Genomic DNA, 11,873 nt, shown 5'->3' on the forward strand with positions numbered 1-11,873 from the left:
CTGCCATCAGTCCTTTTATTCTTCAGTCAATTATAGTAGCAGTTCTTTCTGCTGTCCAAATGCCCATCCAGAATATGTGAGCAGTGGGTGGATTTTCCCTGTGCATGCCTCAACAGATACCCAGCTAGCATGCCAGAAGCCAGCAATTTTTCAGAAAGGTAGAAGGTACCTTTGGAATATACAGCTGTTGTGTAAGCCACACACTGGGACAGTTAAGCATAGGCATAAGCAGATAAGTACCTAGCTGAGATGCATCTCACTTTTATTTAGATAGTGCATGAGTCATCAAATTCTCATAAATTGCATACTTCTACAGGTATTTAAAGTAAGTGGAATTAAGCACCTCAGTTCCTTGAAGCCTGGATGTGGCCACTGCCTGCTTTGTGAAAAGCTTCAATACCTTTTTAACTCTGGACCTAGGCTCCCTTAGTAAAGACATAAGATGAATGAGGCTTATCCTCCCCTAGTTAGACTCATCATATGCATGACTTCAGCTGTTGTATTGCACACTCCCAGTCACCACACCCTTCAGTTTCCCTCTTCTCTTGCTTTTTGCACCTGCGTGCCAGGAGAAACTGGGAAAGGCAGTTTAATTGAGGAATAAAGTTCACAACTGGGGAAGGAGTTCACAAGTCTCCTCTCTGCCCTGAGGCAGAGAGCAGCATTTGATACTGCAAGCAATGTCAAAGCCTACTGGTGACCTGCCTTGTCATTCTTTCTGGGAGGGGAGTGGCAGACTGGAGAGGAAACTTTATAAAGTAGAGACTGAGGAAGTGAACCTGTGATGCCACTGTGAAGCAGCCCTTCAGCTATAGCCTATTACTTATCCAGCCACCTACGGATTACAAGGAAGACCACCTTGAGGTGAAACAAAGGAGAGATTAAGAGGATGGCAATGAAAAGACTTTGGCTGTTCGTTTTCAGTGCAAGTGAGTACTAATATGGTTATGTTGTCCAGGGTTGGGTAGAGGGAGACAGCACTGCAAAGTCCAGGTATTCCAGTGGACTTTGTGTGTTTCTTTTTCGTTTAGCAAAAGTTCCTTCATGTTTATGACCAGTCAGATGTGTTTACCATCTCCGTGCTGAATGTCTAGACTCACAGACATCTCCTAAAGCCACAAGACAGTGTTAGGAACAGGAAAATAATCCTATTATTCGTGAGGCTGGAAAATGTTTTTTTTTTTAAATAGTTTCACTGGCTTCTGTTAAATACAGTGTTTATCTCCGAAGAAGAAACTTCCTCAACTGGAAGTGGAAGAGTTCCTGGTTTTATTCTTTCATACATAAATCAGCATGTAGTGTATGTTTCTGTAAGCTTAAATCATACTATTTGTATGTACTTGGATACATCTTGTGATGTCTCTATATTATTCACATTAAGGGGATGCACAATAATCCCCACTAACACACATAAATCAGCCCTTGGCCTTCATCAGACTTGCCCTTTCTTGTTCTGCCTCCCAGTGCCTGCAATCTCAGTTCTACTGCTTTTTCACCGGTCTTCTCTTCTCATACCAATGCTCCTACACCTTCTTCCAGGCTTCAAACAAAGCTACTCACATGGAAATCACTTGAGGTTTCTTTTAACCAGAAATCCTGAAAACCTCATTTCAGCAACAGGACCCATAAGAAGGAAATTCACAAAGTTTAACATATTTAGAAAAAGTGGATGTGCTCCATATGCAACAAATTTTACTTTAGTTATAATTTGATGATCATAATGTAAATTGTGTAACACCGTTGGTATTCATTCTCCTTTTTCATAATTTTCACCTTTCACGCTAACCAAGTTATAGATAGGAAACTATTCAGAGCAGAAATACGTCTGTTGGGTGAAGCTTTTCTAGTCTATTTGGGCAGGACTCAAATGGTAATAATTTAGTGTTAAAATACTGAAAATACCATTTCCTTGTAAAATTGAAGTAAGACATTTCCACTTTTCTGACTTCTCTCACTAGCCAAATCTATCAAGAGAAATCAGCAATAACAATTTTGCTTGATCAGAATCTCACTTTTTTCAGCAAACAAAATATTCCTCTAACTCTTTGCAGCTCCATTAATTGTCTTTCATTTTGTTTTGATTAACACTCAGTAAGGAATGTCAAAGTAGGCATGTAATTTTGATTTTTTTCTTCTTCTTTTGTACAAGTACAGACGTTTAGGTTGAATAGAAGGAGATAAAAAATTTCTCAACTCTTGAATTGTTATAGATGTACTAATTAATAACACACACACACACAAATAAATTCTAAGACTTAAATCTAGGTAATGCCATTCCTCTAGTACTGTAGAGACAATTTGCCCTCTCTCCTTTTCTGAAGTTGTTTCAGAATTGGCCCTCTCATCCCTTCAGCTCTACTTTGGATAGATTCTGTTTTTTCTTAGACAAACAAACAAACAACCCTTCAAGAATAACCCCCAATTTTTAGACATGCTGACTGTGACTAGATGGCTGTTGATGACTTTGTGAAGAAGTCAATTGTGGGGAGAAAGGGAAAGGAAGAAATTGGGACGAGTAAATGGCATCTCAGAAACTGTGCAGCTTCCCCCAGAGTCAGGAGGAGCCCTAACATGGGAGGAGTGGGAGCCAGAAGGAGATTTCAGGAGAGCATCAGAAGAAGTTGAGCATGAGGTTGACAGCAACAGATGAATAAGCAGTGTTACTTGTTACAGGCTGTGTCTCTTGTACATGGGGTTTGGTTCAGCTGTTCCCTGACTCTGCACTGAAGACATGTTTGGAAAAAAAAAACAAAGATCTCATTTATTGTAGGATTTGAGTCATGCAATTGGAGGAAAGAAAAGCATTTCTGAGGGGAAGTCTTAGGGTTGGGCATACTCTGCCTCAGGGCTGATTTAGTAACCTGTCAGTGAACCCCAGACAGGTGGAACCTATTTCTGAGTGTTAAAAGCATCAGGAAATGGGCTTTGCTCCATCTCCTAGTACAGATAGTGGTGCTTTTCACCTAAATGCAGGAAAACTTGTCTACCCAGTCATGAGAAAGCTTTCATAACTGCCCCTCATTTATAGGTCATGATTAAAAACAGTCAGAAAGAGCCCTGAAGCTAGACAAACATGGCCCTTGTACTGGGTGCTCCAGAGCAGGGAAAGACCTGGGAGTGGCTTCCATAAAACCTTGCTAGAAATGCTTTGCCTTCCTTCTCAAAGCTGTCAGCAGCTATAAATGAATTAATCCCTGAGAGAACAGAAACCATTACCCCCATGTCACAGAGGAAGAGACTAAAATGCACACTTGATTGACTGACGGTGCAAGACCACAAACCCACTTGGCTTACGGGATGGGAAACTCAGAAAGGTGGCAACTTCCGCTAAAAACATCCTGCTCTGGTCTGTCGGCTGCCTCTCCTCACCCAGGGCACTAGCAACCTGAGAAGGCAATCTTCATACTCCTGCTGAAGATGTCTAATGATGCTTCTGAAGACAGCTGTGGAAGGGAGGGCATCCCTGCCTGGCAGCAAATAAAAGTGGTGCAGGGGAGAAAAAGTTTGGGCAGCTGTGAAAATTCCCATCAAACTCCTCTCAGGAGAGGGAACATGCAGGAGTTCTATAAGTACAGGCTATTTCTAGGAAGATACTTGAAGGACCATTTGCTGTGGACAACAGACTGGCTCTGGGAAGCTGTTACAGAGACTTTTGCCTTTCCTGAGGGAGAGCAAATCCCCATGCCAACCATCTGGTGTTACCTTGTGCAAGGACCTGAATTGCTACCAGCAGGTTCCTAGCACAGCAACAACAAAACCTTTTGGGTCCCTATGCTGTGATTTTCCAAGGGACACTATCATTCACTGTTTTTATAGTCAAGGATCTGGTAGCGCTCAGCTTTGCAATGGCTTACTGACCTAATGCATGTGACTGTGGTCTTTTTCTGACTAAAAAAACACGTATTCACAGTCTGTTTGCAACTCAAGGTGGAATCTAGATGTCCGTTGTTCTCTACATATTACATTTCCTTATGGATCTAATCTGGACAGAGATATTGCAGAATGAAGACCCAAAGCTTGCTAGATGGCAATTTTATAGTCAAATCCTCTCCAGGGAACACTGACTCAGCCTGGTTCTTTCAGAAGCAAACTGTCACCACCACATACAGCGTGTCCCTCTCAGGAGGAACGTGCATCTCTGGTCTCTGTCCTCCTTCACTTCCCTCCTTACTGAACCATGGCAGCACCTCTGAACTGCACTCTCTTTCTTGCCTCCCTGCACTCTTTTTAACTGGTTTCAGACTTAGTTTTGTTTTGTTGTTTGTGGGTTTTTTTCCCCAAAATGATTCAGTCTGCTGTCATTAAAATAAAACCAACAAACTGTAAAGAAAGCGCAGGCATTTTTAAACATAGGTTCCCACAGGCATGAAGGTCATCTACAGCAGGGCAGTTAAACCTCCAGCCCAGTTCTGCACATAACAAACACCTGCCACTAGCTAATGCTTGGGTATGATGAATTAAGCATCAAGTCAAATGGAATACAGCATTCAAGAAACACCTACCCTGTGCCCTGCGTGCTTCAGCAGGGCACAGAGGGATTTCTGTTTTATTCAACTCTCAGCTATTCCCATGCTCCACAGGCAGGAGCTACAGGAGTTCTTGTGGAAAGTGGACTACCACCCTACTCATTTTTTAAAATGAGTAGTTATTCTTCTCTGGTTTCTTCCGAGTTCTTTGCTTTTCTAGATTTTTCTCTTTTCAGGGCATTACATTAACAAGTTTTGATTCCCTAGCACAAAATGTCTCTTCTCTGTGGACATGGATTGAGGCAAGTTATTTGACAGTTTTCCTGATCCTTGAAATTTGACAATATCAATTTGTTAGTTTAGCCTGAATCCTTAAGACTGCTGATGCACTTGCATTATCTGTTTATCTATCTGCCTCTGTACATTTAGAACTGTCAAATGCTGTCAGTCACACTGAAAGAGAGGTCAGAAAAAAAACCAACCCAAACACCTCTATATACTCCATGGCAATATATGTCCAGGTAAAGGAGAGGGAAGCAAGGAACAGGAAGGAGAATTTAGCTCTTAGCCATCCTGTTCAGCAATTTCCTATAGGTAATCAGCCACAGCATGTATCACCTCTTGCTCAGTGGGGAATGTCATGGCTGACAGAGATGTGGGGATGTTGTGGCATATAAGAATGCCAAAGAGACAAAAACGTGGAATCCAGATGTCTTTAATTTTGTTTACTGCAGAATTTATTCTCTTCCTAGTTCTCGTGACTGCTCACACCCTCACTGTGGAAGCACCTGACAAGGAAACAAAGGTGGCACGAGGGAACAACGTTACTCTCCGCTGTCATTTTAAAACTGAGGTTTCTCTTAGCACAGGAGACTTCGTTGTCTGGAGAAAAATCAATAGTGCGGTAAATCAAGTTGGATAAAGAAACATGTGATAGGGCATTCAAGAGGAGGGTGGGAGGAAAGATGGAAGCAGGATTGTGGGTGGGAATGTGTGCTGGAAGAAAAAGATTCCTTCAAGACTTTCTTTAATCTCAGACCTATGCAAACAGAAGCTCTGATTCTAGATGCAATTCATCCCAGATCTACTCCATGATACCAAGCAAGCCCCCATCCTTATCTTTTCTCTCTCTTGGTCTTGCATCTGTGTATTGAGGGTACATCACTGAATATGTTGTGGGTTTACATCTATTAACACAGGTGAAATGCTCAGATACTTTAAAAAAAGATGTATATACTTTAAATATGTTTTAACTATATTTATTATAGATATGTATTTTTATATATATATATATACACACACACATATCTTTGATACTATATAAAAAGTTTTTATTATTATAGTACATGGAGAGATTCCTGAGGTCTACATTCACATGGAGTATCTGAAGTTAAAGAGACCTCTGCGGTTCTCCTTGACTTCTTAGAAATTAGTGAGAAATGAAGCAGTTTTTGGAGATCTCCTTGCAGTAATTGCCAAGGGTTTCTTCTCTGAAGATCTCTACTGAAAGAAAGCAGGGGAGTTTTTGTAATCATAGGGGAATTTGATTGACATACCGACCTCAGACAAGTCTCACTCTGTCCTGTCATGGAAAGGCGAGTAAGCCCCAGCAGAAGAAATCAGTTGTCTCTGCCTTCAGATAATGCAGAAGACGGACATTCCAAACAGAAACCCAGAGCCTTTTCAGTTTCTGTGTTTCTTGGGTTTTTGGCAAACTGGGGCAGCCTAAGGCCCTCTTTTCCAAGCTGTTCTTCTCTTAAGAGCAGGCTAATCCATTGAATTAGGTAGTACATTTGTACAGAAGAAACCAAGATTGATCATTTTCCCTCCGTCTCTATCAGGATGATGCTGTCACTAGGTATTTTGATGGACTTGTACAGTATGGCAAGGGCTATGAAAACCGCATACAGTTTAGTGGTGACGTAGACAAGGGGGACATCAGTATCACCATCAGTGCAGTCACCATGGAAGACAACGGGACATATGCATGCAGCGTCCGTCTACGGTATGACCCCCCCAGGCAGACTGCAATCTTGGCTCTTTTAGTCCTTGGTAAGCATGATGGAGAAAACAGCAGATCCATTAGTTAAAACGCTGTCCTTCCTCTAATATCCACATTGTTTTAAGTAATAGATTTTCTAACAGAAAAAAAACCTTCCAGGAAGTCATAATCCACAATTCCATCTTTGGTCTTTTCCTGCTACTGTGGAAGGAGGGTGGAAGGTTTAGAGCACCCAACTCCCCTAGTTACCTGACTGTAGAAAACAGCCTTAAGAGTTGCATAATTCATTTTCCTAATAACCGTTCCTGCATTACAAAGCATTCCTTATTCCCCCTGTGGCTTGTCATACTCCAGTTATCGAAGGGGAGTTACCCAACACTATTAGACATATCCCAAAAAAAGCATCTTCCAATTTCTTCTTGGCTGACCAATGCCAAGAAAGGAGAAACAATTTGCAGACAAGTGCACTCCAGTTCCTTTGAGAAGAAGGCAGTAGGTGCAAGACCAACCTCTGTTTAACAAGAATAAAAACTACAGGTGCAGGAGATTGGTTGAAACAAAAAAATACTTCTGATTAATGCAATTCCTTCCTTTTTTCTTCCTTCAGTTGCACCATCTAAACCAGAATGCAAGATTCTAGGGACAGCAGAATATGGACAGACAATCAATCTGACCTGCGTTTCTCATGAGGGCTCCCCAAAGCCCAGCTATACCTGGCAGAGCTTCAATGTGCAAAATGAGCCCCGTGTTCTGCAAACAACAGAAGGTATGGCAAGTTCAAAGGCATCAAGTCTTTGAGCTCTCTGCAGATCTGGGTTGGAAACATTTTGAAATGCAAATACAAAAACACACTTAAAAGCTTTTTCTAGGAAGTTCTCTAACCAGGAACTTGAAAAGTTGTCCTTTTGATACAAGACACACTCATGTATAACTCAGCAGGGAGAAGAAGACTATCACCCAAACTAACAAAGGTCAATAAGATTTTCACTTCAGCTCTCACCTGGCGAGAAAGCTGGCTCACTCTGGAAGTAGCCAGAAAGAATTATTTCTCAATTGCTGAGCACAAGGAGGGGCATAACATATGGAATAACATGTGGGTTTCTAATTGGTGTGTCTTTAGATCCCACCTCACCCAATGATGACCAAGTCACTTTCTGTGGTGAAGGCAAACAAAAGCTGGTGCTGCAATACCAGACTGGTTTGTCTTAGAAGGGACCTTAAAGATCTTCTAGTTCCAACCCCCTGCCATTGGCAGGGACACCTTCCATAGATCAGATTGCTCCAAGCCCCACCTAACCTGGCATTGAACACTTCCACAGAGGGTGCACCCACAGCTTCCCTGGGCAACCTGGGCCAGTGTTTCACCACCCTTATACTAAAGAATTTCTTCCTAATATCTAATCTAAATCTACCCTCTTCTCATTTAAAATCATTACACTTTATCCTATCGCTGCCTGCCCTTGTAAGAAGTCCCTCCCCAGCTTTCTTGCAGGCCCTCTTCTGGTACTGGAAGGCTGCTATGAAGTCTCCCTGGAGCCTTCTCTTTTCCAGGCTGAACAGCCCCAACTCTCTCAGCCTGTCTTCATAGGAAAGGCGCTCCAGCCCTCTGATCGATCGTCTTTGTGGTCCTCCTCTGGACTCACTCCAACAGCTCCATGTCCTTCTCATTTTGGGGGTCCCAGAACTGGACACAGTACTCCGGCTGGGGTCTCACAAGAGCAGGTTAGAGGGGGAGAATCACCTCCCTTGATGCTTCTTTTGATGCAGCCCAGGACACAGTTGGCTCTTCTGGGCTGCAAACACAAATTGCTGGTCAACAGAAGCTACTTTCATTCCAGATGTGACTCCTCACCTAGAGGAAGGTGGTGTCTGGAAGAGTTACACTATTCCTGCTTTCAGCATAAGAGAGGCCTCTGGTTCTTTAGGACTGTTGCAGAAGCCCCAGTTTTTAAATCAGAATCTGAACAAACAAACCAACAAAAGGGAACTGAATTTCCACGATGGAACTTTTTGTAGAACTAGTCACGCAGAAATGAGGATTTAATAGCCTCTGAAGTGTACTAGTGACAGAGGACTCAGATTTATTCCTTTAAACAACTTTTGTTTCCTCCTGGTATACTCAGCTCCAGAAAGACTGATTATCTGAACCTACCTTTCTTCGGTTTAAGCTACTGTAGAATTGCTGAGGAGGTAAACTAGGTATGAGCAGACTCAATGGGACATTCAACCCACTCTGCGATTCTTGCATGGATTACGCAAAAGACGAAATATCACCAGGGACACACACAAACCTTACTTATTTGACTGGCCACTAAGTGGTGCCAACGCATCACACACGACCCTGAACACACCGGCATTTGTTGTTTTCTGGAAGCAGCTGCTGCCTGCTTCTGCCATCACTCTGTTCTTCACTGGGACATCAGGCTCTTCTGATGCATTTCCACCTCATTTCTTTTTTATCAGAGCACGGATGTCCAAATGGTATGCTGACTGTCCCCTTCTCCCCAAAGCTAGCTGGACACTCTACAAGCAATTTCCTTTTGTGCTAAGCAAGTCCCAGTGCTACAGAGCATGCAGAATTCCCTTAGGAGCCACTCCAAAACTGATAGTATCTGCCCTGCTTTTTTCCCCATTTTACTCACCAATCAAGTACTTTTGATTTAGTATAGGATTTACAGCCCTGTAATAGACTGTAATGCTGACAGCTATGGACATCACTCTGGAGGAAAAGAAAAAGAAAAAGAAAGAAAAAAGTAAGCATGGGCAGTATGTAGAGACTAAAATAAAATTTAAAAGCATGCTCTTTTACTATCTGGCACTAGGCACCAGCAGAGACTAAAGAGAATCGCACTCCCACAGTGGGCTGGAAATAAGTGAGATCACTGGGAAAATAAAAAAGGAAAGTCACTGTAAAGTATTCAGAGCCTTTTGCTTTTAGAGCAGGAATCTGGACTTTTAGCAGTAATTCACAAGCACAAAGTGTGGACTACACATAGAAATAGCAGCTCAAAATGTAACAAACAAAAACTGAGTGCTTGAGCAGGCAGCTAAGCTTTAGTACATGGTTCTGAGCTCTCTTGGGTTGGACAGAAAACATCAGTGTCATAGCAATGCCATGTTACTGCATTTCTTTTCCTTCATTTATTTTCATAGCCTGCATGGGCTCCCCAGGACTAGAAAGCTTTTTCCCCACTGCTAAACAATTCAGATCTGAAATCTGAGGAGCTGGATGACTGAAGAGCTTTTTGTTGTTTTACAAGTTAATTCATCAGATGACCAGTTCTCAAAGCCAGATGCTGGTTTCAGCCATCTTCTATTTCTCAACAAAATCCAATGCAAAACAAGCTTTCACTAAACACACATACTTCTTTACCCTCCACCTACGATTTTCTTCCTAAAAGGAATGTTCAAATGCCACATGTTCCCTGTAATCCAAACAGCACACTTCCGTTTGTCCTCCCACAAATCACACTAAAACCTAGGGACTAGCATGGCAGCTCCTGTGCAAGACAGAGCAATCCATCAGCTTTAATAACCTCTCATCACTCCCACTACCCTGGGATAGAATTGAAGGGCTGCTGTCCTCACTTCCTTCCCTGCTTTAATTCTTGTCTTTTTTGGACTGGATTTGTGTTTCACAACAGGGCAACAAATAACTCTGAAGAACATCTCGGCGGATACCTCCGGCTTTTACATATGCACTTCAGCAAACGTTGTGGGAAAGGAATCTTGCAACATGACAGTCAGCGTTGTGCCACGTAAGAGATGGGGTTATTTTCTAGAAGAGCAGTACCAGAGAAAGTACCCTAGCTAAGTGAGAAAGGAGGCAATGCAGACAGAAGTATAAAACTCTGCTCTCTTTCAAAAAAAGAGCACACTTTTCTTAAGACAGACTCGCCGCATTGATTGAAATGCTCATAGAGCACTAACTCATAGGGTTAGTTCACAGATGACAAAAAAATGTATAGTGTGAGATAGGCCTGAGACCCCAAAGTCTGAAACTAAACTCTTATCAACAAAGCACAGCAGTTGTTCACATCCAGAGGCTCCTCCCTCTCACTATCTAACTAATGGCTCCTGCAGACTTACCACCTACCCAGTACAGAATTATTTCTAGTTGCTGTAGTCAAATAAATCTGACTTCCACTCAGTCCGGATCTGGTAGGAGATCTGACATCTGGTGGTGGGATTTGAAGTCCAGTGATTGTGCTGATAGCATTTGATTTTTTTTCTCACTGCAAAAGGGTAATTCTTTTCTTCCTGTATAGCATCCATGAACATAGCTCTTTATGCTGGCATCATTGGTGGAGCTGTTGCTGCAATTATAGTTATTGGTATTTTAGCCTATTGCTGCTGCTGTCGGGAGGACAAGGAAAAGAAGAACTATGAGATGACGTAAGTACCTTTCTCTAGAAAAGAGAATGGAACATAGGAAGGGTATATGTTCTCCCTGCAGCATTAACATACAGAGGGGAAAGCATGGGAAAAGAGGGGAAAGCGTGGGAGAAAACAAAAGAAACCAAGGAAAGTGTGCACTGCTTTCTTCTTTTGGTTTCTACCTTAGTGGCTCCCACCTCTTCTCACAGAATATGCCCAGTATTACCAAACACCTTTGTGGTCTCTGGAATAGAATCCAAACATTCAAACCTTGGAATTGGATTGGTAAGCACAAGTCAGTCAAGCATGCACAGCTACTTGATAAACAAAGCCCAGACTGTTTCTCATTTATTTCGGTCCCTATGGCTGTTTCTGTCCTTGCCAGCCTAAATCACTATGAGGGTTGGTAGTCAGAACTGTCACTCCAAGATAGAAACCTTTTCTTTGTTGTCATGATGGAAACAGACCACTGGAAGTAAAGTGGGATGAGAAAAGATGCACCAGTCATCCTTTCTCTATATATAAAAATATATATTAAAAAAAAGTATCTCGCGTGCCTCTTGCATCACCAGCAAGACTTCATTTATGGAGTTCAGTCTGGTACACTTCCAGATCAGCTTACCACATTCTAAAACCATTCAGTAAAATTTCTAGCTGATTTTACTGAACATCTTTACTCTTCACTTTTAGGGTGCAAGAAGAGAGAAATGAACCCTCCAGGGAGATGCCTACAAGGAATCTGAGCGCAGAGGATGATGCTGAACATGTATGAAGAAAGAAGCAGGAAGCCAATGCCATCTTCAGGATTTGCTGAGGCACATACACCACTGTGGAAAAGAAATCAATTAATTTTTCTTACTGCAGGAAGGTGTGGGTTTTTTTAATAACAAAATGAAAGCTAATGGCTCTGTCTTCAGATATTCTGGAAGAGAATATCCTTGTCTCCCTGGAAAGAAGTGCTTAATGTACAGTGGGTACTGATACATAACTTCATACCAGAAAAATGCATGTGAAGCACTGTTTTACCC

At 42.1% G+C, this 11,873-nt stretch overlaps 1 protein-coding gene across 1 annotated transcript; it reads left to right on the forward strand.

The window, feature by feature from the left end:
• Positions 1-886: 886 nt before the first annotated feature.
• GPA33 (glycoprotein A33) lies at positions 887-11,617 on the forward strand. The gene is made up of 7 exons (XM_051613064.1): positions 887-929; positions 5,219-5,370; positions 6,308-6,518; positions 7,076-7,234; positions 10,113-10,226; positions 10,737-10,863; positions 11,536-11,617. The coding sequence occupies exons 1-7, from the start codon at positions 890-892 to the stop codon at positions 11,615-11,617; spliced, it is 885 nt and encodes a 294-aa protein (XP_051469024.1). The 5' UTR covers positions 887-889.
• The last annotated feature ends 256 nt before the right edge of the window (positions 11,618-11,873 follow it).

Source organism: Apus apus, chromosome 1 (assembly GCF_020740795.1).
Source record: "Apus apus isolate bApuApu2 chromosome 1, bApuApu2.pri.cur, whole genome shotgun sequence".
NCBI classification, from domain to species: Eukaryota; Metazoa; Chordata; class Aves; order Apodiformes; family Apodidae; genus Apus; species Apus apus.

What these genes read in the sequence shown, in the direction of transcription:
- GPA33 (XM_051613064.1), top strand. Translation starts at nt 890, where the DNA reads ATGGCAATGAAAAGACTTTGGCTGTTCGTTTTCAGTGCAA. An exon ending in TGTTCTGCAAACAACAGAAG is followed by an intron (nt 7,235 to 10,112) that starts GTATGGCAAGTT and finishes GTTTCACAACAG; the next exon opens with GGCAACAAATAACTCTGAAG. An exon ending in GACAGTCAGCGTTGTGCCAC is followed by an intron (nt 10,227 to 10,736) that starts GTAAGAGATGGG and finishes CTTCCTGTATAG; the next exon opens with CATCCATGAACATAGCTCTT.